The 27,114-nt window shown below is 45.0% G+C and overlaps 1 protein-coding gene across 2 annotated transcripts in view; it reads left to right on the top strand.

The window, feature by feature from the left end:
* Positions 1-27,114, top strand: part of SFMBT2 (Scm like with four mbt domains 2) — a 180,678-nt gene that overhangs the window by 82,264 nt on the left and 71,300 nt on the right. Inside the window, exons 6-7 of one of the 2 annotated variants that reach the window (XM_052650792.1) lie at positions 686-932; positions 9,779-9,876. In XM_052650792.1, coding sequence (XP_052506752.1) covers positions 686-932; positions 9,779-9,876 — 345 coding nt within the window. The remainder of the gene's footprint in view (positions 1-685; positions 933-9,778; positions 9,877-27,114) is intronic. The other variant, XM_052650793.1, reaches the window with a different exon arrangement.

The raw sequence follows: 27,114 nt of genomic DNA, 5'->3' as shown, positions 1-27,114 counted from the left end.
CACCCTTTTCGTATGCAAACGTGCTAAGAAGGTTGCTTAGAAGGGGCAGACATTATATACATTCTCCAAACCAACTGTGGGGTGAAGTGTACAAATTACCCAGTAGTCTAATTTAGCTGATTATTAGTATTAGGCGTTCATCAAGAATGTCCGCCACACGTGTATGGCGTATGCATGTGATATGCTTTATGCATATCATCACAGGTATGAGAGGGTGCTGATTATGAGAGCAGGGCCATTGTAAGACAGACGTCTGCTGAGTCAAGGTAGAAATTGATGGCCCCATATCAGATGGATCCATCTCTTGGAAAAGCAGACGTTTTGTTCCCACTCGTTTTCCAGTTTGAGGCAAATTTGGTGGAACACGTCTTCAAAGCACCCTCGTTCCTCACAAGTGTAGTTGTATCTGGGAAGGGTGATTTGTTTGGTGAAAACTTAGCATAAACTGTTCTTTTCTGTTTGCTTGTGGTTTTGTTGTTGCATACAGAGTTGGGAAAGATTGATGTGGGGCAGGAGGGGCGGGGGGTGGGAGAGGAGGGTGGGGGTGGAGGGGAAACACCAGACTGTTTGCCAATAGCTTGGATGATGGTGTGGAAAAAAAAAAAATTATCTTCTGCTGTCATCTGTTTCCATGAGCACCTGAAAATAAAGTTTAAAATAAGGAGTTTTGCTTCTGTTTAAACAGCCTCTGCGAGGGAAAGGCCCTATAGACCTCATTACAGTTGATTCCTTAATAGAGCTGCAGGACTCTCAGGACCCTTTTCAGTTCTGGATAGTTAGTGTGCTTGAGAATGCTGGAGGAAGATTACGCCTTCGCTATGTGGGATTGGAGGACACTGAATCCTATGACCAGTGGTTGTTTTACTTGGATTACAGACTTCGACCAGTGGGTTGGTGTCAAGAGAATAAATACAGAATGGACCCACCTTCAGGTAAGGGGCGGGAGCTTCCGCCGCTCTCAAGTGCTGTCGGAAGAGATGTGATTATTTGCCTGGATGTCTCTCTGGAAGATGTGTTAGCTCTGCGGTGTCTTTCCCATTTGTACTTGTGCACAGGAAGTGTTTTAACCTCACACACTCTCTGTGGTGAATGGAACCCAAGACCTCAATGAATAGTGTTCTGAAACGAGAAGGCAGAGCGGGAAGCTGTGGGAAAGCTAGTCCGGTTCCTTTGGAGTCACTGGTTTGGAAATAAAAGATGCAGTGCATGGGGACGGGGCGATATTCCCTGAGTTTCTTTAGGAATCTGATAGTCTTGCAAGTAGGTTCTGAAATATTTGCCCTTCTACCCACGGCCATCCATCCATCCATCCATCCATTCATCCACCCATCCACCCACTCACCCGCTCATCCATCCATCCATCCATTCATCCACCCATCCACCCACTCACCCGCTCATCCATCCGTCCATCCATTCATTCACCCACCCATCCACCCACTCACCCGCTCATCCATTCATCCATCCATCCATCCATCCATTCATTCATCCACCCATCTACCCACTCACCCGCTCATCCATCCGTCCCTTCATTCCCCCATCCAGCCTTCTACCCATAGATTCACCTACCCACCCATTCATCCGTGTGTACGTTCAAGTACAATGCAGATTCAAATGAAATGCTTATTGTTGCATTATCTGTCCTGACCTGGAAATAGCAAAAAAGAAAACCACCATGCTTTTTTCCCCTGGTGCATCATAGATTTTTAAATAGCTTCAAGTACCTTGACAAATGCCTTTCTAGAGATTTAATTGGGTAGAAGACTACATCATGCTTCCTCACATACCCAACTGGGCAAAAACTCAAGAGTTTACAAAAATAACCATTCTTGAATGTTTTCTACCTGCCAGGTGATTTTACATCTGTTAGGTTGTTTATTTTGATTCCAAAAAAGTGCTACGTGTTTCGTGTGAATATTTCCTCTTACAGCAGAGAAAATTTGAGACTGAGTTTAAGCTCCATGTCTAAGATTGCACGGTTTTTCAGAGGAATGTGCTGAAATTCAGATTCCCAGGTCCCCTTCTTCTTCTACACAATTTCCCCTGCTGCCTCTTACTGGGCTTATCAACCTTTTGATAGACAGCTGTAGAACAAAAATGTTGGATTCTCATGGAATTAAAGATGCCAAGGAAGGAATGCTGCTACTGCTGCTAAGTCGCTTCAGTCGTGTCCGACTCTGTGCGACCCCATAGATGGCAGCTCACCAGGCACCGCTGTCCCTGGGATTCTCCAGGCAAGAACACTGGAGTGGGTTGCCATTTCCTTCTCCAATGCATGAAAGTGAAAAGTGAAAGTGAAGTCGCTCAGTCGTGTCCAACTCTGTGCAACCCCATGGACTGTAGCCTACCAGGCTCCTCCATCCATGGGATTTTCCAGGCAAGAGTACTGGAGTGGGTTGCCATTGCCTTCTCCAAAGGAGGGAATACATCTTCCCAAATTTGCTGATTTTCATTCTGGTCAATTTCACAGGTTTACTGAAAGCTAAGAGTTGGCTCTTTCCTTCTGTAAAATTGCCAGAGCCTTTCCCCTCCCATCTTAGTTGCCAGAGTTCGTCTTGAGGACGTGAAGCAGAGGAGTCATATTTCCCTTTTCCGTCAGTCAAGGGCTTTAATTGAAAAGTGTCCTGGTTCTCCATGTCACGTGTTTGCATTTGTGTTGGATTTGACAGGCGTATAAACCTGTAACGTGGTATTTCATTAGTATTGTTGTTGTCAATGTTATGAGAAGCAGGCAAGAAATCCACTTATACCCTGAGTAGTTTGGGGATATGATTACAAATGAAAGGCCTGTTGGTTTTGTGAGGAGAGGCCTTAGCTCCCAAGGTTTGCCTTGGGATTCATAACCTAACAGGAGAAATTTACTTCGTGCAGAAAGTTGGGTGTATCGATCTTAGTATCTGATTGCTGTAAAATTTTAAGAGCAATATATAGTTGCCAGTGTAAATTTATAGCAAAGCAAAGGATGACTAATAGCGCTTAGACTCTGTGTAATGTCCCTCTCCTATGCTCATACTCAATGGCCAGAATGGAAACTGTCCCTCTAGAAGCTAGGGAAATGCTTGAATAAAGGAAGAGACCCCTCTCTCTCTTTAAGATAATTTGATGTCTTTATAAGACAAGAATAGACTGTATTTACTCATAGTAATTTTCTGACCATGAATTGTTCATTTCACTGAAGAGTTAAGGCCTTTGGGAAGGGCATTCCTCATCAAGTACTTGTGTTTTCAACATGTAAACTGTCAACAGGAAAGGCTGTGGATGGAAAGAAATTAGAGGGTGAAAGGTCACCCCAAGTATGATTTTGAGTTCTTCAGATGCAATAGTTACGAGATGAACTCTGATTTCTACCTGATTCAGCAGAACACCACCCGGGAACAGAATCCAGTCCTTTGGGTTTCTATAAATTAGTTTCAGGACCAGGTGTGACTTGTTAAGCTAAGATGGTAGTGCTCTTTCCTTGACTGAAGTCTAGGTGGGAGTGAGCTTTCAGACTGGCACAGAGAGCACTAGACCATTTTTCTTATTCCCAAACACACTTAAGTAAATGAATGTTCATCACAACGGGTGGTAAGAAGTTGAGATGGAAGGGTGGGCAAGGAGTGCAGGTAAGGGGCACTTTGGGTAGAGAGTCCTCCCTGGGTATCCACAGGGGATTGGTCCCAGGATCCCCACGGATGCCAGAGATGCACATGCCAGGGACCAGTGATGCTCGAGTCCCTGATATAAAACAGCGCAGTACAGTTGACCTTCTGCATTTGCAGGTTTGATGTTCTGCATCCGCCATCTTCCCATCCACAGGTTCCATATTATCAGGCTTCTCCATCTGCAGTTTCTACCGTCCTCGGGGGTCCTTCTGCCAAGGATGGAATATTCAGGAACTGCAGGCCTGGAGGGCTGCCTGGACTTTGAGAGTGAGGTTGTGCCAGGTCACCCTATCCTCTTTGCTGTGCTGACAACAACTCCTTTCTTTTCCTGATACTTTCTGTTTCTTAAAGGACACAGTATTTCTCAACTGTTCAGTGCAGGTAGAGGTATAGAAATAGGTGGTAGATAGTACGTGGCGCGTAGGTCTTCAAACACTGGAGGAGAAGGTGCTGGCTGTTACGCTGTCTGCCAGCGAGAAGCCTGCATCCCATTCATTTCTGGATGGAATCAGAGGACACGGGATGGTGGATGGGAGATTAGAGAGGGTGCGGCCACCCCACTCCACCCGCCATCAGGGGTGCAGGTGCTGAGGGGCAGGAGTCCAGCTTTAGCAAAGACCAGACGAGGGAACGGAAGCTGGTGAAATGCCAGTACTCATCGGAGGGCAGTGGCTTCCTGTGTCCGTAGTGATTCAGGTGTTATCAGGGCGGGATGGGGAATCCAAAGGTGCCCTCTTTATTCAGTGCTGAATGGAAGGCAGAGCATGATTTGACAGACCTGGAGCTCTTTTTCCAGCCCTGCATCCCTTACGCCTCCCCTCATATGCTTATTTTCTGGTGTGCGGCCTCCTCTGTGGTCCCCAACTTTTCTGTGTGTGTCTCCTCTTTTGGAACACTGCTTTCTCATGCCCTCACTTCATCCAGAACTCGGATGCTGAACTCAAAGTGCATGACCCATTCTCTGCTGTGCCCCCTCACACCCTGTCCAGCACGTAGTAGGTGCTCAGTAACTGTGTGTCAAGTGAGTTGACTGAATAAAAATTCAGATGTGTCTAGACAGAAGGAAGGAACTAGCCAAGTCCACCTCCCAGGAGCCAAATCATTGATGGGAGTTTGGAAGCCAGTTCGGAGGGGAGAGCCTGGCGGAGATACCCCTAGACTGTGCTGCTCACCTTGCCCTGAAGCGTTAGTGGAGCTTCTGAGCAAGTAGAGATGCGATCTCTTGAACACCTGGGACAGCTCCAGGATATGAGGTCTGTGGTGTTCAGGATGGGAATTTGTTCCTCTAAAAAGGTCCCCACATGACTCGAGTTTGAGAAACCGGACAGAGGGGAAGGAACCTGGGCTTGGAGTCAGGGTCCAAGTGGGCCTTTCCTTCCACTATGTCACTGGCCTCAGAGCCTCTGGGTGAGTTCCTCTACTTCAAACTTCAGTTTTCACATCTGTAAAATGGGAGTTGCCCCATGTTTGCTTTGCTGCTGTTACTCAGGTGATTGGTATTTTCTAAATATTCAATCTGTGATTAGAGTATTAAGGTTATATTTGATTTTCTAAGAAATGTAAGTAGGCTGTTGAGGTCCAGGAGTCGTTTAGAGGCCCCACCTGCTTTTAATTTTTAAATTTATTTTAATTGGAATATAATTACTTTACAATAGTGTGATGGTTTATGCCATACATCAACATGCATAGGCCACAGGTATACCTGTGTCCCCCCATCCTGAACCCCCCTCTCACCTCCCTCCCCCGCCACCAGCTGCTTTTATGTTTTTGGAGGTTTAGAAAGCAGATAGAATCTGACATGTTTTTGCAGAAACTAAAGAGATGAAGCTTCTGAGGTTTAAGAAAAATCCTTAAATCCTTACCTCTATATTCTTGTGTATATCTTTTCCCTTCAAAATCTTTATGTCAACCATCCCCCGCCCCACCCTGTCTTCTTTTTATTTTAGATAGTGCCTGGAGCTAGACGTTTCTGAATCTAATTCAGATGCTTCCTACATGAACTGTTTCTTATTCCAAAAACAATCATTATTTTTTAATCTTAGCTTGGGCCACCTTAACAAAATACCATTGACTGAGGGGTTGAGCCTTGAAAAACACAAATCCACAGTTCTGGAGGATGGGAGTTCAAAGTTAGAGCATCAGCAGTGTTGAGTGCTGGTGAGGATTCTCTTCCTGATTTGTAGATGGCCGCCTTCTTGCTGGGTCCTCACCTGGCCGCCTCTTCTTCTTTTTTAATCTTCCGGCTGTGCTGCATGACATGTGGGGTCTTATTTCTCCACCAAGGATCCAACCCACCTTCCCTGCACTGGAAGCATGAAGCCTTAGCCACTTGGTCACCAGAGAAGTCCCCGGCCTCTCCTCCGCGTGTGCATGGAGATGTGTATATATGCGTATCTCTGTCTGTATGTTGAGAGCGAGCAAGCATGCACTTGAAAGAGAGCTCTTTGGTGTCTCCTTTTGCCAGGACGCTAATCCCATCATGGGCCCCCCACCCTCCTGACCCCATCTAAACCTAATTACTTCCCAAAGCTCCATGACATCAAGGGGTTAGGGCTTCAACATACAAATTTTGGGAGGACACAAGCATTCAGTCCACAGTACTTCCCAGTGTCTGTGAAGGAGCATAGGCGAGCCTTTCCTCACTGGTCCAAGGCTGGTGGAGAAGGAAGGAGGGGGGCTGTGGGGTGCATAAATGAAGAGGATTGCCCCTCCAGGCCTGCACTCACCTCAGCCTGTGAGATGAGTACTTCGCTCGCCCCTCTTCCTCCTGCACTTTCCATGAGATGGATGGCCAGTCTGCAGAGGTGGACACCTCGTTTTCACTTAGGTTTCTAGTTCAAGATGAGTCAGGACAGGTTTTAATTGCCTCTTAACTTCTTACCAACAGAAATGGACATGATCCGCTCTGTTTAATTACCAGCAACACGATCACTTTAAGAACATGTTTTATGCTCTTTTAATGGTGCTAGTTATTGTCCATAAACTTGCTGGTGTAACCAAGCACCTCTCGGTCTAATGAAACACATACACAGACTGTTGTTCTTCGCTTGTTGAAGCTAGGAGGTGTTCAGCTTCCGGAGGTGGCCGAGGGTACTGACAAAACTGCAGCTGTTTTTTCACTTTTTAAGACAGAGTGTGCCCTGCCGTGGAATTCACTTCTGTATTAGAATTTAATATCCTCAGCACGAAGACAAAGCATCTTGAGACTGTAGGACAGAGATTAAAGTCCGGAGAGATCTCCTAGGTATCTTCCTTCATTCCAGCTGCTGTAACAGATGGGAAAGAGGGGGGCTTATAAACGAGAGACATTGATTTCTCCCAGCTCTGGAGGTTGGATGTCCAAGATCTGGGCACCAGCAGAGTCAGTGTCTGATGAGGACTTACTTCCTGGTTCATAGACCATGTCTTCTCACTGTGTTCTCACCTGGAGGAAGGGGTAGGGATCTTTCTGGGGTCTCTCTTATAAAAGGACACTGATTCCATCCTGGGAGGTCCATTCTCATGATCTCATCACCTCCCAGTGGCCCCAGCTCCTCAGGCCATCACCTTGAGTATTTCAACATGAATTTTAGGGGGACCTGCATTCAGATCAAAGTACTAGCTTTATGACACTTCTCTCTGGTTTGCTGGAACAGACATGGCATCAGGTGGATGCAGCCCCCTGGGGTGACACGACTGGTCCAGGCCTGCTCTGCCAGCTGTCAGGAGGGGCTGTGAGCACTTCTCGGAGCCCCAGAGAAATCGCTGCCCATCTCCGTGCTCAGATCTGAGTTTGGATCTGACCATGTTGGGTTTTCATTGCTCTGGTCCTGAGTAATTTTTTTTTAATTTTTTGGTTAATTATGGTTTCTCTTTACCTTTCTTTGGTTAAATATGGTTTCTCTTACCTTTCTCTTTAGAGGTAAAAATTACATTAATTTATATAATAATTTGTCAGACCATAATCCCACTCATTCAATTTCAGCATATTATTTGGTGATACTCAGCAGCCCTTTTATCTTAGTATTTTTTTTTTTAAATTTTTTTGTTGGAGTCTAGTTACTCAGCCTTGGGTAATTTTAACCACTCTTCTTTTACCCTCCTCTCTGTCTCTGGGGCTCCTCCTGACTCAAGAGTCCTCAGTTACAGACTGTGGGAGTTCAGGGAGCGGTGCTTTCTCTTCTTTTTTCTTTCCCTGTATGTCTGCAGACCTTCCTTTAACCTTATCTTTAGGAGTCACCCTCCTTTTGCATGACTTGGTTCTCCTTTTATTATGATGTCGAGCTCCCCGTTGACCTGCTTCCAGAACCCTAGAAAAGTGGGTTTGTTCCTATTTTACTTAGGAAGTCCAGGATCTTGTTTGTTGTTCCCTCCTGACCCCCCTTCTTGGGGCTTCCCTGGTGCCTCAGCTGGTAAAGAATTTGTCTGCAATGTGGGAGCTGTGGGTTCCATCCCTGGGTTGGGAAGATCCCCTGGAGGAGGGCGTGGCGACCCCCTCCGGTATTCTTGCCTGGAGAATCCCCATGGACAGAGGAGCCTGGTGGGCTACAGTCCATGGGGTTACAAGGGGGCGGACAGGACTGAGCACTGAGCACGTTTGGCGCACCTGACCCCCTCTTGAGCTGCCCGCTTGGGGTCCTCTGGGCTGTGCTTCCAGAAACCTGAACTGCCTTCCTCTTTCCCGAGGTTCTGATGCAGCGCCCTGAGCTGGAGCACTAGTGCATCCCAGGGAATCCCCGTCACCCCCCGCCGGGACACTTCATAAGGCTCCGTGAATTGGTCCCTCTTCCTTCTTTGTGGGACCTTGTGATAAGTAATTTCTCCCTCTGGCCCCCTGCCTTCTCACCTGTGGAGGTTGGAGGGACCATTCTCTGCAAAGGTGTTTATTGGGGGAGTGGCTTACTATATTCCTCTAAATGTGTCTACTAAAAAGAATCTCATTCTATTTTTGCTCTGATAACGAAATACCAAATTGGGGGAAAGAATTCCGCAGAGGTGTAAGAGCATAAATAAAAGGCTAGAGAGGGTTAGAGGCAGTTTATACAAGTAGAGTCTGTCTTGTCATTAAGTATCCTTTATGGGACTTGACATAGCTGACAAGAGTGATGGTGGGCAGGGCATTGATAACCTGGCCCCTTCCGGCAGCACCGCTTGCCCACTATAATTGTGATAGTCTGCAAAGACCGAATAAACTGCTAAAACACAGGCGGTTCAAGCTCAAGGTGAGTTCAGACGCTATGAGCATCAAAATATATGGCTGCCTGCTAAAAAGCAGACATGCAAGAAATTAGAAATACAGCCCCAAAGGCTTAATGTTGCCTTTTAACTGTGCTTAAATTGATATTCATATCCTAGCTATCTGTCTGAAGTAGCCTGAGTTAATATAGCGAAGGTATAAACATATCTCCTGCAAGTGAGTGCTTCTGCAAATCCTATTTTGATAAGGTCTTAAATCTGTTGAGATCAGATCATAAAATTCCCCTGCAGTTTCAGCAACTGGTAAAAACACCTCTCAACAATTTTGTTCTTCTAATTTTGTATTCAGACAGTGTAACCTCCCTTCATAAATCCCTTCTCCCCACCGTGGGTGGAAACCTGGGCAACATGTGATGTGGTAGCAATATTTCAAGTGCAAATATTAAACTTGGTTGGTAAATTTTAATCTACCTTTTCATAATTTCCTGGCTTATGTGGACTATTTTTAGCATATGAGAGCTTAGAGATTTAGTGGGAAATAGGCTGTAATAACTGAAAACGCCAGACAAGAGTCTTCTCATTTAGAAACTTACCAGGTAATAAGTTCTTCATCATTGGATATGACTTCCCCGGTGATGTGTGGAATTTGGGGCTGAGGATGGATGAAGGTGTGATGAATGTGACGTATTCCATCAAATTACATACAGAGTGCATGCAGGTAGTCCCTGAAGAAGAGCCCTGTTAAGTTGATTCTTTATTTCGGATCGCAGAATCCCAAGTTGCTATTTAACGGAAGGAAATCTCTTTAGCAGGTGGCTTTTTATGGCGGGCAGGGTGCAAATGCTTATAGCCGCTGAGCCTGCCAAGTTATTATGAAACCCTGAGAAGATAAAATTGAGCAAAGAACCACCCGGTAGACCGTTTCAGCCCTTAAACTCGTATGTGATTTGCTGTTGATACAGAAATCTATCCTTTGAAGACGGACTCAGAGTGGAAACGTGCTCTGGAGAAATCTCTTATTGATGCCGCTAAGTTCCCTCTTCCAATGGAAGTGTTTAAGGTAAGGTGTTGATTCCTAGCAATTTATCTGCTCTTTTTGAGAATAAACCCTGTTAAGAAGTTGCCTGCTTCCCAGTACTTCCCGCTATTTAAAAAGCTACCTTCTTGACTGGTGTCCATTTTAACTCTTTAAAACGCGGTCTGTTCCATTTTGCTCAGTTTTGTAATCTTCCCAAATACCCACGTTCCTAGATAATGCTTAAAACCTTTTTATTAAATAATTAATAAGGATATTATAAGATAATCCGAATCTGACTAAAATTTTTTTTCAAGATTTACAGTTCTTTCTCCGTCATATGAGATTATAGAAATTGCATTTTCACCCTCTCACTCCTTACCAAAGAAACCAAAGAAAATAAAGCAATCTAATTTTGTTATTTGTTTGATTAAAAAAATGATGTTTTCCCATGATGGCTCAGACAGCTCCTGCCTCTGGGTAACCAGATCCCTGACTTTGGTGTTAACCATGTCCTTGCCTGTCTGTGTCGTGTTACTACCTATGTATGTTTTCCTTAATGTTATACATCTTACTCTTGACGTGTACATGAGGAGTGAGACCAGCCCTGATTGTTGGAGGAGACGGCGTTTTCTTGCTCTCTGGAGTGGAAGTAGCCGGACGTGGCCTGGGTACTAAACAGGCCTCACCTTCCACTGAGCTTTCAGGGAAGTTAGGTAGGCACAGTCCTGAGCTGACCTTGGGGAGCTGTTTGGGTCATCAGCGAGACTGCGTCCTGAGCTCCGGGTGCTGGCCATCCCTTAGTAACGCAGACCGCAGTCCATGGGTTTACCGTCTCTGCTTGTCCACCTCCGGTTCTCAGAACACACCCAGCACCGCATTTCTGTGCAGTGACTCCAAGCTTCCCATCTGCTCTGGGCGGCGGGGCCTCAAGGGGGCCCTGGGACCTTCTTCAGAGTGTGGTCAGGGCGAGTCAGGTGTCATTAGCAATCTGGAGCTGGCTTACTGTGGCGTTTTGTCCTCAGGTTACGAAGATGATAAAACAGCGCAGCCTCTAGCCCTGGCAGCCTGCTCTGCCCTCGTCCTGAGGGACTGAGAGAGTTGTGATTCTGTCTGCATACGTCTCTGATAGCTTGGGTCTAGAATTCTAGGTCGGCTGTCCCTTTTGTCGAGAATCCGGAGTTACTCATTCTTCCTTTCCTCCTCTGGCACCGTATATTCTCTTTTTCTCCACTGTTGTGAAATTTCACGATGGTTGACCTTTGCAGGTGTCTATGTCCATCTAGAGGGCAGGGTATGTTGGGTGACTGCCGCTCATGGCTTTTAATTTTGGAGATGTTTCTTCTCAAGTCCTGTCTTCCATCTCTCTTATTCTCTTCACCTGTGACTGTGTGGATGTGGGGCTCTTGGCCTGGCACTGCAGTGTTTTTCTCTTTATTTCAATGTTTCATCTTCTGCTCCGTCTGCTCTGCTGTCAGACGTTTTCTCCACTTAGTGTGCTGCTGGGCTTTCATGAGCACTCATTTGGCACTTTTTTTTGTGAGTGCTCCTGTTCTTTCAGCCTGGAAGCACGAGTGTTTCTTGTTGGAAGTATTGATTTTTGTCAGGTTGTTTTTTCCCCAGAATAGTTTGCTTTCTCCACGTTGCTTTTGGTTTCTGTCATTCTCGCTCGAGGCTGTCCTTGGGTGTCTGAGAATCCTTCCCCGTGCTCTGGAGTAAGAGGGAGATGTGAACGCTGAGGGCGAGGCTGGGCCGTGCAGCGAGACCTCCGTAGTACGGGAGCCTCTTCTTTGTGTGATGATTTTTTTCTCTTTAGCTGATTTCTGAGGAGGAGAATTTCAGCTTCCCACCAGGGGTTCAGGTTCAGCTACCCGCGTCATTAAAAGCTGAGTGGCAGGAACAGGGCTTGGGGTTTCTACCTTGAGTTTGTATGTACCTGCACCCAGAGACTAGGGACCACCTGCTTTATCCTCTTCACAGGAGACTTGGGGACCCCTGGTCTGTAGAGTTGGAGAGGGAAGGATGCCTGGGATCTGACTGCCTCTCAGACAGCCCCCCACGCTTCTTGCTTTATCACCTTCCATTCATCCGCAGTTTCAGACATACCTGCTGTTACTGGTTTCTGAGCCTTCTGAAGGTTCTGCCCTGTCCATAGGACTGCGTCTCAGCTCTTCTGCAGGAGGCTTGAGATTAGGCTCTGTTGAATAAGTTTAGTTATTTCTTATTCATGTGTGTTTTAGCTTCTCTTGTTTGTTTTTTTCTTTTGGCTGTGCCAAGCAGCATGTGGGATCTTAGTTCCTGGATCAGGGATTGAACCCACTTCCCCTGCAATGGAGTCTTAACCACATTCTGTCTTACTGGCCTGCCAGGGAGGTCTTTAGTGGCTTTGTGTCTTTAAAAAACTTTACTGTGATTTTGGTTAGCATCTAGGAAGAGGTGAAATTAATGTGGGTTTTTAATCTACCATCTTTTAATCTACCATCCGGGACTCCCTTTTTTTTAAAGTCTTGTAGCTTGGACTGTAGGGTAAAGTTCTCACATCATTCATTCAGTGAAACATAACTCCTTGGCTATAATCATACTCAGTAAATATTTCTCAAATATGGAATGAATTCTTGAATGGACAGATTAATTTTACTCATTGATTTGAAATATTTGAGTTAATAATGTATGAATAGTCACAGAGTCATTGGATATGCAGATTTATTATTTAGAATTATGAATACCAAGATTCAAAATATATAAACATTAATAATTCTTATATATTTTTAGGGGATTCCCAGGTGGTGCTAGCGGTAAATAACCTGCCTGTCAGTGGAGGAGGTGTGAAAGACATGGGTTCTGTCCCTGGGTCAGGAAGATCCTCTGGAGGAGGGTGTGGCAACCCACTCCAGTGTCCTTGCCTGGGAAATCCCATGAATAGAGGAGCCTGGCGGGCTGCAGTCCTTGGGGTCGTAAAGAGTCAGGCATGACTGACGCAACACAGCACACATGTATATTTCTAACTAATAATTAACTAACTTGTTAGCTGTTTATTGAGTAGCTTCTCTGCATAGTGCTCTTGACCTGGTTCCAAGGTTTCATAATTGTTTATATTTTTCTCAAAAACAGCAGTTGCCTCCTTCTCTCACTTTAATGTTTTCTATTAGAAACCATGTTATTTCCATGGAGTACCTGAGACTTGTCCTCCTCCTCAATATTTTGTTTATAATTAAGTTGCTTTTTAAAAATTATTCTATTTTGGTATATAGTTGATTAACCATGTTATATTAGTTTCAGGTGTACAGCAAAATGATTCAGTTACACATACACATGTGTCTGTTCTTTTTACAATTCTTTTCCCACTTAAAGTATTACAGAATATTGAGCAGAGTTCCCTGTGCTATACATTCGCTGCTTTAAAGAGTAGATACTGAGTATTTTCTGTTTTTCACAGGGTCGAAGGGTGTATGGAGTGGGCACTTAATAAATAAAAATCGGCAGAATTGAAAATTCTGTGTTCTTAAAGCTTATGAAACACTTTATAAATGTTACCTTTTAATTCAGTTTGGTGGAAAAGAAAGGGGAAATTTTCTGAAACAGATTTTGTATGCAGTGAATGTTTGTACAGTTAATTTTGAAATCCTGAGAACGACCACCGTGTTAGTTTCCTAAGACCGTTGTAATAACGTGCCACAAACTGTGTAGCTGAAAACAACGGATATGCACTTTGCCGCGGTTGTGGAGGCTACAGTGATATCCAGGGGTCGGCAGCGCGCCCCCGGAAGGCTTTGAGGGAGAAACGGTCCCTGGAGTCTGTCCTCTCTTCTGGGGGTTGCCCGCGGTCCTTGCTGTTGCTTGGATGTGACTGTAGCAGCAGCCCAGTCTCTGCCTCCCTCTCTGTGTGGCCTTCTCCCTGCGTGTCTGTCCAGACTTCCCCTGTGGGGTCACCGATCTTTCAGTGTGGGCCTGTGCTGACGCCGTGTGACCTCCGCTTCGCTTGAGAGCAGGAGCAGGGACCCTTTTCCCAAACCAGGTCAGATTCACAGGTTCTTGGTGGAGGTGCCTTTTTTAAAAAGAGATGTGGTTCCACCCAGGACAACCATATTTCATGTATGTACATTAATCTCAGAAACCACAGAGTAGTATTTTCTACTGAGTAATTCCACATGCATGGAGGTAAATTATTCAGATATGTTACATGGGGGCATGGGATGAGATTCAAACTCTCTTAGCAGTTGAATTAAAACGAGACAATTTATTGCCCTTGATTTGAGAGAGCACATTAAATGATTTTCAGATGCCATATTTTACTGAGAATTCTGACTTCCCTATTTGAAAAGTGCAGATAAATTTCAAAACGTATCTTCAGAAGAAACATAAGTTAATGAAATGGGTGCCAAAAATGGGGAAGGGATTAAAAAATATTTTTTGTTATTGGAAACTTTTGTTTCTTGAAAACCAGTCTCATCATTTAGAGACCCAATAGATTTGATAAAGAATAATCTGTATAACAATACTGATTTATTTGAGAGAAAATATTAGGTATATATTCCTGTACTACAAATCAGCAAGGCCTCTCACTGGCTATTTTTTTTTAACATTTTATGTTACTTTTGTAAGCCATCATATACTTAACGTAGGATACATCCCACTGTCGAATAAAGTGAAATGCCCCAGTTTCAATGAAAACTATTTACTTTTGTCTTCACAAAGGACTACCAGGGTAGGTTTCTCTTAAGAGTTTTTTTGTCATGAAAAATGGAAGACAGGGCTAAACCAGTTTTTGGCCAGTGATTTCTTACCTGCTTCAGTTCTAATTCAGGAAGTATTTATTAAAATATAAAGAGTGGATTTGAGGGAATTTAGTTAAGGTTTTAAAATAGGGCCAAGGGAGACTAGACCGTAAGAATCTAATGATAATCAGTGTATTGATTAATGTATAATCAATGTAATTATCAATGTGTTTCATATGCGAGACACTCGTAAGCCTTTTATAATTACTGCTGCTTTTCATTTTCTGCAGTTCTTACAAATAAGTCGTAATCTGCCATGGTGACCCCTCTTGTTTGCAAATGTTACATTACAGAGGTTTCACGGACAACTCCCATGTACATCAAAAAGACCTGCAAATGAGAAACAGCAGTTCCTAATTTGCCAGGTGATTGAAAAACAGGCCTTTTTCCTTAGAGGAATACAGATGCTCAGCCCAGGAAAAGCGGGGGCTCTTCAGAGCCCCTCATTCGTGACCACACCTCATAATTGCAAGGGAAGTATGTTCTTTGGAGTGTCACTAAGGTCCATTCTTTATTTTTACCTCTTAAAGAAGTGAAATTGTTTGAAGACTTCTTTCCATTCATTAACAGCAACAAAAAAAGCTTAACTCCTCAATGTGAAATGCCGAAGACGCTATTTAGAGACATGCGGGAGAGTCAAGGGAGCTCTAAGAACTGAGGTGGGGGCCAGAAACCCCAGTGTGCTTCCCAGGTCAGGGTCCTCGGATCTGTCCCCTACCCCCTCCTTGGTTTGGTAATTCACCAGGACTCAAGGTTGCTGTGATCACGGTTGCAGTTTATTACAGTGAGGGACCCAGCAGGCAAGGGGCTTCCCTGGCGGCTTGATGATAAAGAATCTGCCTGCCAGTCCTGGAGACGTGGGTTCCATCCCTGATCCACGAAGATCACGCATGCCAGGAGTAACTAAGCCTGTGCACCGCAACTGTTGAGCCTGGGCCCTAGAGCCCAGCAGCTGCAGCTGCAGCCGGCGTGCCCTAGAGCCTGTGCTCTGCAAGAGAAGCCACTCCCGTGCGAAGCCCGTGCCCCTCAGCTAGAGGGCAGCCCCGACCCCCCACAGCTAGAGGAAGCCCACGCAACAACAGAGACCCAGCACAGCCAAAAACAAGTAAAATTACGGAAGAGAAAAAAAAAGTTTCCTTAAAAAGAATAAAAGATAGCTGGCAAAATCAGCAAAGACAGTGAATGCAGTGAATGCTGGAAACCACACACACACGCTTTTACCAAGTCCTCTTCCAGAGAAAGTGCACAGGATGGTCTTAATTCCTCCCGCAGCATGTTGGCCCAGCACGTCCTGGGGATGCTTGGAAGAGACTCAGTGTCCGGGGCGGTCGTGGGGGCAGGCAGTTGTAGGTGCCCTTTGCCCAGCAGGCACCCATCTTCCAGTTGCCTGGAGGGAAACTAGGGGTGTTGGTATAAACTGTATGGTTGGTACAAACTGTGTGGGCACAGTGGGCCACTCTTACATTTAGGGGAGATTTCACGTCCTTGTTGGGTCCTGTTAACCTGCCTCCTGACCCTGGAGGCAGGCCTTTTTCAGGCCTGCTGCCTGTGCCAGTTCTTGTCTGCACGCCTCCATCCCACTCGTCTATCAGCCTCTTGGCTCTGCCAGCAGAATCCAGAATCCCAAGTCCACCCACCCTTCACTGTGTCCGCCACCGCCACCCCAGTCCAAGCTACTATCCTCCCTGGATTCCTGCATCCGTCTCAGAATTTGTTTCCGGGCTCGTTCACTCACAGCCCCTCTGCAGACTGTTCTGAGAGCCGCCAGACGGATCGATCTGAAACAGGATTCAGCTCATGTCACTCCTCTGCTCTGTGGTTCCTGATGGGACTCCCGTGTGATGGTGGGGTCCCCACGAGCTCTCTGAGCGCCTCTGCTGCTCACGGGCCCCATCGGCTCTGCTCTGCCACCAGCTTTTGCCATCCGTCCAGGGCACAGAGATGCCCATTCACGGGCCTTTGCGGTGATGCTCTGCCTGGAGTGTGATTTCCCCTACTCACGCCCCTCACTGTCTTCAAGTCTCTGCTTAAAGTCAGAGAAAGCATCCTCATGCCATCTCCCCGGCCTTGCAGCCTGCTTGGCATTTATCCCCTGAAGCCGTCTGCATCAGGTTGCTTTCTCTGTTTCTTCTCTCTGGAATGTATGCTCCATGAGAGCAGATTACTTCTATTTTCATGAGCTGGCACCTTGAACACTTCAGCCATAGGAAGCACTCAGTACGTCTTCCTGAGTAGGTTAGTGAAGAAATAAGTACAAGTCTCAACTTGGATAAAAGTTCCTATCCATTGTGGCCGCCTTGACCAGTTTCCCATCAATACATGTGGCCATGGTGGAGATTAAAGGGGTTCAAGGTCATGAGAGCTGAGGCTTTGACTTTGTCAGGACTCACAGCAGGTAGAAGGTGTGCCTGGTGCAGTACTTTGTAAGACTCCCAGTCTCCTGGTGTCCCCCTCACAGCTCAGCCTCTGTCATCTCTGACTTGGGTAGCAGTTGAACAGATCCAAAATTAGGTATCTGTAACTGATAATGCGTTATAGATGTTCAGTGCCCTTGACATCTGTAAATAAGGGGCTTCTGCTAAGGACGAAGTGGTAAGTTAAGCCTAGTTTGGTTTCATCTCAGGTGACGCCTGTCTCATTTTCATTGCTCCTTGTTTTCCCATAAGTTCATGTTTGATAAACAGAGGAGGGACCACTGAGAAAAGGCTAATTGAGAAAAAAAGATGCTCAGTGTGGCCATTGTGATTTTTTTTTTCCCCACATACACATAAAGACAGACATTCCGTGCACGTATTTCTTCACCGCTCAGAGTGTACAGGCTGTGCTTGTAACACATGGGACAATCCCCATCTGTTATTTCTTTAGCTCTTTCCAACTTTGAATTATGTACCTGTTGGTGCGCTTGTCAACTTAACCCTCAGGAGAGAAACCCTCTTCTGTTTTCTCTTCTGAGACCAAGGTCACAGGCCAGAGAGAGAAGGTCAAGTGTAGCCAAGAGAGCTTTCCTTTCTCATTCTGTCTGGTCCGGCTGAAGAGACAGTGTAAACCGCTCTTACCTCAGGTTGTCAGGTTATGGTTTCCATGGCGACCAACTTCTTCCCTTCTTGGGCAGCTGAATACAGCAACACTGTAAGACTCATAGCTGAATTTGGCCTCCAGGTCAGACCCTTGGATTCTTCCAGAATTTGCTCGAGGCCCCCTCTGTAGGGCCCGAACTTGATTTCTTGAGCACGACAGTCCCTGTTGCACCCAGCAGCATGTCTGATACCAAATAGTGAAGCAATACTTTGGCCACCTGACGTGAAGAGCCAACTCATTGGAAAAGACCCTGATGCTGGGGAAGATTGAGGGCGAAAGGAGAAGGGGGCGGCAGAGGATGAGATGGTTAGATAGCATCACTGACTCAAGGGACATGAATTTGAGCAAAGTCTGAGAGACGGTTAAGGAAAGAGGAGCAGTCCGTGGGTCACAAAGAGTCAGACGTGACTTAGCAACTCAACAAAATGTTTGTGTAACGCATCGTGACTCTTTCTTTCTCGTCAACTAAAACCCAGTGGTTCTTTGAAAGAGAGCCTGTCTTACACAGCAGGTCATGTTCTCACTGGCCTGAGGGCTGGAACCCTGTGATCCTGCTGGTATTGCTGACTTGACCTCAGAGTTTCTGCCCAATGGTGGGCCCCGGGCTGCTCTAACGTGGACTCTGGTCCCGCACACCCAGGCCTGGGAGCTCAGTCTCTGCAATTCCCCTACCTTCTTGCTCTTTCTCATCTCTTTAAAGACTCAGGCAGGACAGTCTCTCTGGGATGGTGAATCACATCAGTTTATGTAATGCTTGTCCTTTGCCACTTAGAGAAACCAGAGGAGGGGCTTGTGTGTGTTATTTTTCACATGTTCTGGGTTCTTGAACTGTAGCCCATGCGTTACAGAACTCAAAACGCAGTGGGGACAACCTGTTTTTACGTGTGTTGGAAAAAATCTTGTGAGACCTGCTAAAGAGGGCAGCTTGGTCCAACAGGAAAGGTAATGGTGAAAATCTCAAAGCCCAGTTGTGTCGAGAGTTCAGAACAAACATCGTATAGACACATATATAACAAATCTAAAAAAAATGGTGGTGATGAAGGTGTTTGCAGGGAAGGGATAGAGACACAGAGAGTGGATGTGTGGACACCATTGGGGAAGGAGAGGGTGGGGCGAGCTGGGAGAGTGGCACTGACATATGTACACTGCCATGTGTAAGACAGCTCACTAGTGGGAGGCTGCTGTCTAGCACAGGGAACTCAGCTCGTTGTTCTGTGATGACCCAGTGGGTGGAACGGGAGGTTCAAGAGGGAGGGGATCTATATACTTAGGGCTGACTCACTTCATTGTACAGCAGAAACCAACACAGCATTTTAAAGAAACTATCAGTTCAGTTCAGTCGCTCAGTCGTGTCCGACTCTTTGTGACCCCATGGACTGCAGCACGCCAGGCCCCCCTGTCCATCGCCAACTCCCAGAGCCTACTCAAACTCATGTCCATCGAGTTGGTGATGCCATCCAACCATCTCATCGTCTGTCATCCCCTTCTCCTGCTTTTCCCAGCATCAGAGTCTTTTCAACTGAGTCAGCTCTTCACATCAGGTGGTCAAAGTATGGGAGTTTCCGCTTCAACATCAGTCCTTCCAATGAATATTGAGAACTGATCTCCTTTAGGATGGACTGGTTGGATCTCCTTGCAGTCCAAAGGACTCTCAAGAGTCTTCTCCAACACCACAGTTGGAAAGCATCGATTCTTTGGCACTCAGCTTCTTTATAGTCCAACTCTCACATCCATATGACTACTGGAAAAACCATAGCCTAGACTAGATGGACCTTTGCTGGCAAAGTAAAGAAACGATTAAAAAAAAAAAAAATAGTGATGTCTTGATTGTGGGGCCCTGCGCTGCTGCCTGCAGGCTGCTAGGTAGTGTCTTGCTTTTAATTCTAAACACTTAAGAATTACAGTCCATCTTGGTTATCTTTGCTGTGATTTGCCTGGTCAGGAAACTAGGATCCCACTTGCCACACTTCATTGTTGGTTAGTTGCTAAGTCGTCTCTAACTCTCCTGGCCCCATAGACGGCAGCCCACCAGGCTCCCCCGTCCCTGGGATTCTCCAGGCAAGAACAGTGGAGCGGGTTGCCATTTCCTTCTCCAATGCATGAAAGTGAAAAGTGAAAGTGAAGTCGCTCAGTCGCGTCCGACTCTTTGCTGCCCCATGGACTGCAGCCCACCAGGCTCCTCCGTCCATGGGATTTTCCAGGCAAGAGCACTGGAGTGGGGTGCCATCGCCTTCTCCTTATCTCCTGCATGACAGGCGAATTCGTTGCTGCTGAACCTCTGTGGAAGCCCGTAATCATTGTTTACCTATGTGTGTGTGTGCCTGTTTTTTTTTCTTCTAGTGGTGCTGTAAGTAAGGTTGAATTTCTAGCCACTTACAGTGCTTTTGTGGTGTTTTAAGTATTAATCAATGAAAGGCATTGTCCTTGCCCCTGTTGTTTTAAAACAACCAGTGTATCAGTTTGGGAACTAACTTCGGAAATAGTCCTGCTACAATGACCTGTTAATAAATTTTTGTGGTTGGGGTTGAAGTATGTGGTACTAGGTTTTCTCATGTCTGCTTTTTAACTTGATTGAATGCAGGACTAGTTGATAAAAATTGGTATTTACAGCTGTAAGTTAAAAATGGAAACGCTTATTAGTGTTCAGCTTATAGATTTTTTATTACTTTTTTTTATAAAGACTTCGTTGGTAAGTTTAATTAAGTGCAATGGAATTGAAATATAATAATGCTATTGATTTAATTAATGCTGGCATCTTAATGTCCATTTTTAGATGAAACTAATGTAAAGAGGGTAATTATCTAATGACCATATGAGAACTAGGTCTTTTGTAAGACAAAAGAGGAACAGTGTGATAAATTGCATTGGATTTTTTTTTTAGCATAACAGAACATGCTGATGTGAATAAAGGAATTAAAGCCTAGGGCATTGTGTATTGATAATATATATGTGAGTGTAAGACTAATTAAAACCCCCCTTGGACTTTTCTGGAGCCTATTCTTAGAAATTATGCAAATTAAATGAAGCCTTTGAAAAAATGCTTATGCAATGTTCGAGGTCTCTGAAGACCAAAAAAAAAAAAAAAACTGGCATGTTGCAACTGAAAAAATTATACTGGGAAGTGTTCTTTTTTTATTAATTAATTTATTTTAATTGGAGGCTAATTACTTTACAATATTGTGGTGGTTTTTGCCACACGCTGACATGAATCCGCCACGGGTGTACACGTGTTCCGTATCGAGAGCCCGCCTCCCGCCTCCCTCCCCATCCATCCCTCTGGGCTGTCCCAGTGCACCAGCTCTGAATGCCCCGTTTCATGCGTCGATTTGGACTGGTGACGTATTTCACAGTTGGTACTATACATGTTCAGTGCTGTTCTCTCAAATCATCCCACCCTCGCCCTCTCCCACAGAGCCCAAAAGTCTGTTGTTGACATCTGTGTCTCTTTTGCTGTCTCACATACAGGGTTATCATTACCATCTTTCTAAATTCCATATACATTCATTAATATACTGTATTGCTGTTTTTCTTTCTGACTTACTTCACTCTGTATAATAGGCTCCAGTTTCATCCACCTCATTAGAACAGATTCAAATGAGTTCTTTTTAATAGCTGAGTAATATTCCATGGTGTATATGTACCACAACTTCCTTATCCATTTTTCTGCCAATGGACATCTAGGTTGCTTCCGTGTCCTAACTATTGTAAACAGTGCTGCGATGAACGCTGGGGTACACACGTCTCTTAATTCTGGTTTCCTGGTGTGTATGCCCAGCAGTGGGATCTAGGTTGCTTCCATGTCCTAACTATTGTAAACAGTGCTGTGATGAACACTGGGGTACACACGTCTCTTAATTCTGGTTGCCTGGGGTGTATTCCCAGCAGTGGGATTGCTGGGTCGTATGGCAGTGTTTTTGGGTAAGACGTGCTAAAAGATTTTGATACTTATATGCAAGGGGACTGAATTGCATATTGTTTTTTGTCCATTTTTTGTATCCTCATGAGCAAAACTAGAACCAGAGGATTAAAGATTGAGGCTCAAATGGCCACTGCTGAAGGAAATTCCTGGAGTATTTAATTGTGGAACTGGGGCTGTAAAAGTTTGGTTTCTGTACAGGGAGTGAGGCACTGCTTTTCTTACATGAAAGTCTTCACCGAGTACATTTTAATTGTGTCATGTTAATTAGTTTAAACTCCCTCTCCCCCATGCCACATTCTTCTATTTTTGTACCATGTGGGGTGTATTTATCTAATGAAGCAGGGCTGGCAAGAAGCATTGGCTGCTTGGAGAACCTGTGATGCACATGTGCTAAACTGTAAGTGCCCCCAGCTCCTCAAGTAAATGGAGAGCAGTCAGTGGGTTAAGATCAAGGAGGCATTTGGGAAATGAGGTGACCCTAAAATGGTCTTTCTTTTTCCCTGTCTTCTGCCTCTCAGTCAGTACTCTTCACCTCCTTCTGTAGGCTAATCCTCTGGCACTTGTCTGTGTCCTAGAGAACCTCAGTATTCACCCTGAAGCTCTGTTGCTCTGCCAGTGACCAATATTCAGGCAGCTCTGCGCAGTGTGTGTGCTCAGTCATAGCTGATGTTTTGTAGCCCATGAGGCTCCTCTGTCCAAGGGATTCTCCAGGCAAGAATGCTGTAGTGGGTTGCCAATCCCTCCTCCAGGGGATCTTCCCGACCCAGGGATTGAAGCCGCATCTCTTACGTCTCCTGAATTGGCAGGCGGGTTCTTTATCACTGCACCACCTGGGAAGCCCGCTCTGTGCAGCAGTGTTTGTTAAATGGTGATATTTGATTCTTTCAGGTCATGCTTTTTTTCCCAGGCATGGGGCTCCCTTTAAAGGGATCTCGGGGACCAGTGTGTACCTGGGGTGCTCTGAGGTCATCTGATGTCCTCTGCCTCACAGGTGTAATAAAGACATCGGGCAGAATGCCAGATATATTGCGTTTTATGCACACTTCTTTTTCCAGCCTTCTTTATCACATTTCAGTCATTTTCTAACTAAATTCCAAGATTCTCAGTGTCGGGAACCACATGTTTTTTACTTCATTCTATACCCAGGTTAGCACTTAACACAGGGTATTGAAAATACCACCAGCAGGTTGGGGCTCCTGTGGACTTGGCAGCTGGGCACGTTTCCTGGATGAACTCCATTTATCAGAGGAACCCGTCTGGGTTAGCACTGATACTGTTATATGACAGATAGGTGTCGATGACTGATAACTTGTAGAGCATTGTAGGCATTCGCTGTACACATTTCTTCAATCTCCACGCCTTAAAGAACATGAAAGCAATTAGTAAAAAATAGTGGTTCATTGTTGATGAAGACTGATTGTATACAACCATTGGGAGGTAATTCTAGTGTCAGAATTTTATCTTAACAGTTTTTTCTTAAGCCATTGACAAGTGCTGTGAATTGACATCAGTAATTGGAGGTTTGCAGTAAGTGGTCAGTATTAACAGCTATCACTTTTTAATTTGGCAATATCTTTATTTGAAATAGCATCTTAGGAGTGTATAGGTTGTAAATAAGGGTTTTATTTGTTGTTATTTTTTTGCTTGCTTAGCTATTAGCAGTTGAAAAATGAAAAGAGCCATTTTGGTCTTTGCTTCTCAGTCTGTTCCATGGCTACTCACAGACGACTAGGTAATCTGATGGCTAGATCATGTTCTTAGCCTCAGACCACGTCGATTTGAATCCTGGCTTCCCAGGTGGCGCTAGAGGTGAAGACCCCGCCTGCCAGTGCAGGCGACATATGAGATGCAGGTTCGATCCCTGAGTCTGGAAGATCCTCTGCAGAAGGAAATGGCATCCCACTCCAGTATTCATGCATGGAGAATCCCATGGACAGAGGAGCCTGGCGGACTATAGACCATGGGGTTGCACAGAGTTAGCAGGCACGCGTGCATTCTCTTGTCAGCTGTGTGTCCTTGTTTAGGTAACTTAACCTCTATATGTCTGTAAGATGGATCATACCCCATAGTCTGCTATGAGGGGAAAATAATAATACAAGGAAAGTGCTCACAAGTATTTACAGTATGTTCATTGCTGTTACTGTTTCTCCCTGCTTGAATATTTTACTCCAAACCCAGCTAGGGTCAGTGTCAGTGCAGAATCTCTTGACTCTTCAGCTGTTGCCCAGTCATGTCCGACTCTTTGCGACCCCATGGACTGCAGCATGCCAGGCTTCCCTGTCCATCACCAACTCCCGGAGCTTGCTCAAACTCGTGTGCATCCAGTCGGTGATGCCATCCAACCATCTCATCCTCTGTCATCCCCTTCTCCTCCCGTCTTCAATCTTGCCCAGCATCAGGGTCTTTCCCAATGCATCAGTTCTTCTCATTAGGTGGACAAAATTTTGGCGTTTCGGCTTCAGCATCAGTCCTCCCAATGAGTATTCAGAACTGATTTCGTGAGAGAGAGTGAAAGCTCTGTGGGTTTAGGAAAAGTAAAGCTGATGAAGTTCGCGTGGGTTATGGAAGTTGATGTGTATAAAAATCTCTTTTACATTGTCATTCGACTGAAAATAAGATTCCCTGAAGAGTGATTGTTAAGGTAGGCTGGTAAGACAGCCCTTCAGTAAAATGAATGGTGTTTTACTTCTCATCAATATAAAACTACTTCAGGGCAAAAATAAAACATCCAGCCATTAATGAAAATGGGAATGACATCGCTAGCCTGTCTTAAGAGAAAGGGGATTTTCCATAAGCAGTTGAACTGGACTCTGGTTTGTTTGAATAAACAGTGTTTCGTGAATGTGACAGGCACATCTGTAAATGTCCTGAGGATCTACCACTTACTCCTCATTTCAGGAGCAGCATCATTCTTGGTTCAGTAATTGAGAGGTGTGAAGGATTCTTCGGAGCTTTGCAAAGGCCAGGATGTATCTTTCAACCCACAGTGAATTTCCCATTATCTCTCGGCAGATCATCGGTTTTCTGAATCGTTTCGGGGGTCAGCAACACTTCCCCTCAGTCTCTCCTTAGAATCAAAAATGATTAGCTGGTGTCTGTAAATGAACGTGTGTTCTCTGACTGTGTTAATAGCCCTAGGTAAATGGGCTCGAACTAAATTTGTTTTCCAATGAGAATATCTTTGCCTTTTCTCATACATTCATATGTGTCTACATTTATTTGCACACACACTGAGCTCAGAAGGTCTGTGTATTGGCTTATTTGGAAATCCACTGGCGTTGAATTTTTTTTTACCATAAAAATCTCTGTATGTATTAGGAGTGCTGAATGACTCCTTTTGCTTCTTGGATCAGACCTAAAAACCTCTGCAGTATTTTAAGACCCAGCCTCCCTAACTGAATTTACTGTCCCACCTTCCCGGAATCATTTCACTCTCATCCGAAGTCTCATGATTTTTATATTCAAAATTAAGTTTCACACTTTTAAATCCCTGGACTGCCAGTGTCTTGGTGGTTATGCTTTTTGATGCTACAAATAAAAACAGTGTTTGTTCTGAATTTTTTTTCTAAGCCTGCATCTTCCATCGTTGTTCTCTGTGTGTCTCTTCCTTCCACCTTTTACGAATGCAGTTTTCATTGTGTGTATTCTGTGCATCATCTGGTGGCCTGGTCTGGGGTGAAAGTGAAGCGAAAGTGCTCGTCGTTCAGTCATGTCTGACTCTTTTCGACCCCAAGGACTGTAGATCGCCAGGCTCAGGCTCCTCTGTCCATGGAATTCTCTAGGCAAGCAAACTGGAGTGGGTAGCCGTTCCCTTCTCCAGGGGATCTTCCCTATGCAGGGATTGAATCCGGGTCTCCTGCATTACAGGCAGATTCTTTACCACTGAGCCACCAGAGAAACTCAGTGTGTGGTGCCCCAGTGGTTTTTAATGGATGCTGATCAAATGAAAGGATGAAGGGCAGAACACAGAATTGGAATGGATATCAGGAAATCATGTAGTTTTGATGTTTCTCCGGCTGAATTTGCTTGCGTTGTTGGAAGAGGGTGTTTGGTATACCAGCGCATTCTCTTGGCAAAACTCTATTAGCCTTTCTTACTCCAGGTATCTCTTGACTTCCTACTTTTGCATTCCAGTCCCCTATGATGAAAACAACATCTTTTTTTGGGTGTTAGGTCATAGCAAACACCCTCTTCCAACAGTGCAAGAGAAGACTCTACACATGGACATCTCCAGATGGTCAATACTGAAATCAGATTGATTATATTCTTTGCAGCCAAAGATGGAGAAGCTCTACAAAGTCAGTAAAAACAAGACCGGGAGCTGACTGTGGCTCAGATCATGAGCTCCTTATTGTCAAATTCAGACTTACATCGAACAAAGTAGGGAAAACCACTAGACTGTTCAGGTCTGACCTAAATCAGATCCCTTACGATTTTACAGTAGAAGTGACAAATAGATTCAAGGGATTAGATCAGATAAGAGTTGCTGAAGAATTATGGATGGAGGTTCGTGACAGTGTTCAGGAGGCGGTGATCAAGCCCATCCCCGAGAAAAAGAAATACAAAAAGGCAAAATGGTTGTCTGAGAAGACCTTACCAATAGCTGTGAAAAGGAGAGAAGTGATGAAAGTCAAAGAGGAGAGCGAAAGAGTTGGCTTAAAGCCCAACATTCAGAAAACGAAGATCATGGCATCCAGTCCCATCACTTCATGGGAAATAGATGGGGAAACAGTGGAAACAATGTCAGACTTTATTTTTTTTGGCTTGAAAATCACTGCAGATGGTGACTGCAGCCATGAAATTAAAAGACACTTACTCCTTGGAAGAAAAGTTATGACCAGCCTAGATAGTATATTCAAAAGCAGAGACATTACTTTGCCGACTAAGGTCCGTCTAGTGAAGGCTATGGTTTTTCCTGTGGTCATGTATAGATGTGAGAGTTGGACTGTGAAGAAGGCTGAGTACTGAAGAATTGATGCTTTTGAACTGTGGTGTTGGAGAAGACTCTTGAGAGTCCCTTGGACTGCAAGGAGATCCAACCAGTCCATTCTGAAGGAGATCAGCCCTGGGATTTCTTTGGAAGGACTGACGCTAAAGCTGAAACTCCAGTACTTTGGCCACCTCATGTGAAGAGCTGACTCATTGGAAAAGACTCTGATGCTGGGAGGGATTGGGGGCAGAAGGAGAAGGGGACGACAAAGGATGAGATGGCTGGATGGCATCACGGACTCGATGGACGTGAGTCTGAGTGAACTCCGGGAGATGGTGATGAACAGGGAGGCCTGGCGTGCTGCGATTCATGGGGTCGCAAAGAGTCAGACACGACTGAGCAACTGAACTGAACTGAACTGAACTGAAAAAGCAAAGGAGAAAAAAAATACACCCATTGAATGCAGAATTCCAAAGAAGAGCAAGGAGAGATAAGAAAGCCTTTCTTAGTGATCAGTGCAAAGAAATAGAGGAAACCAATAGAATGGGAAAGACTAGAGATCTGTTCAAGAAAATTAGAGA

This window comes from Budorcas taxicolor, chromosome 13 (genome assembly GCF_023091745.1).
Source record: "Budorcas taxicolor isolate Tak-1 chromosome 13, Takin1.1, whole genome shotgun sequence".
NCBI classification, from domain to species: Eukaryota; Metazoa; Chordata; class Mammalia; order Artiodactyla; family Bovidae; genus Budorcas; species Budorcas taxicolor.
Note: the sequence above shows the minus strand (reverse complement) of the source record. Positions and strands in the feature narration are given on the sequence as shown.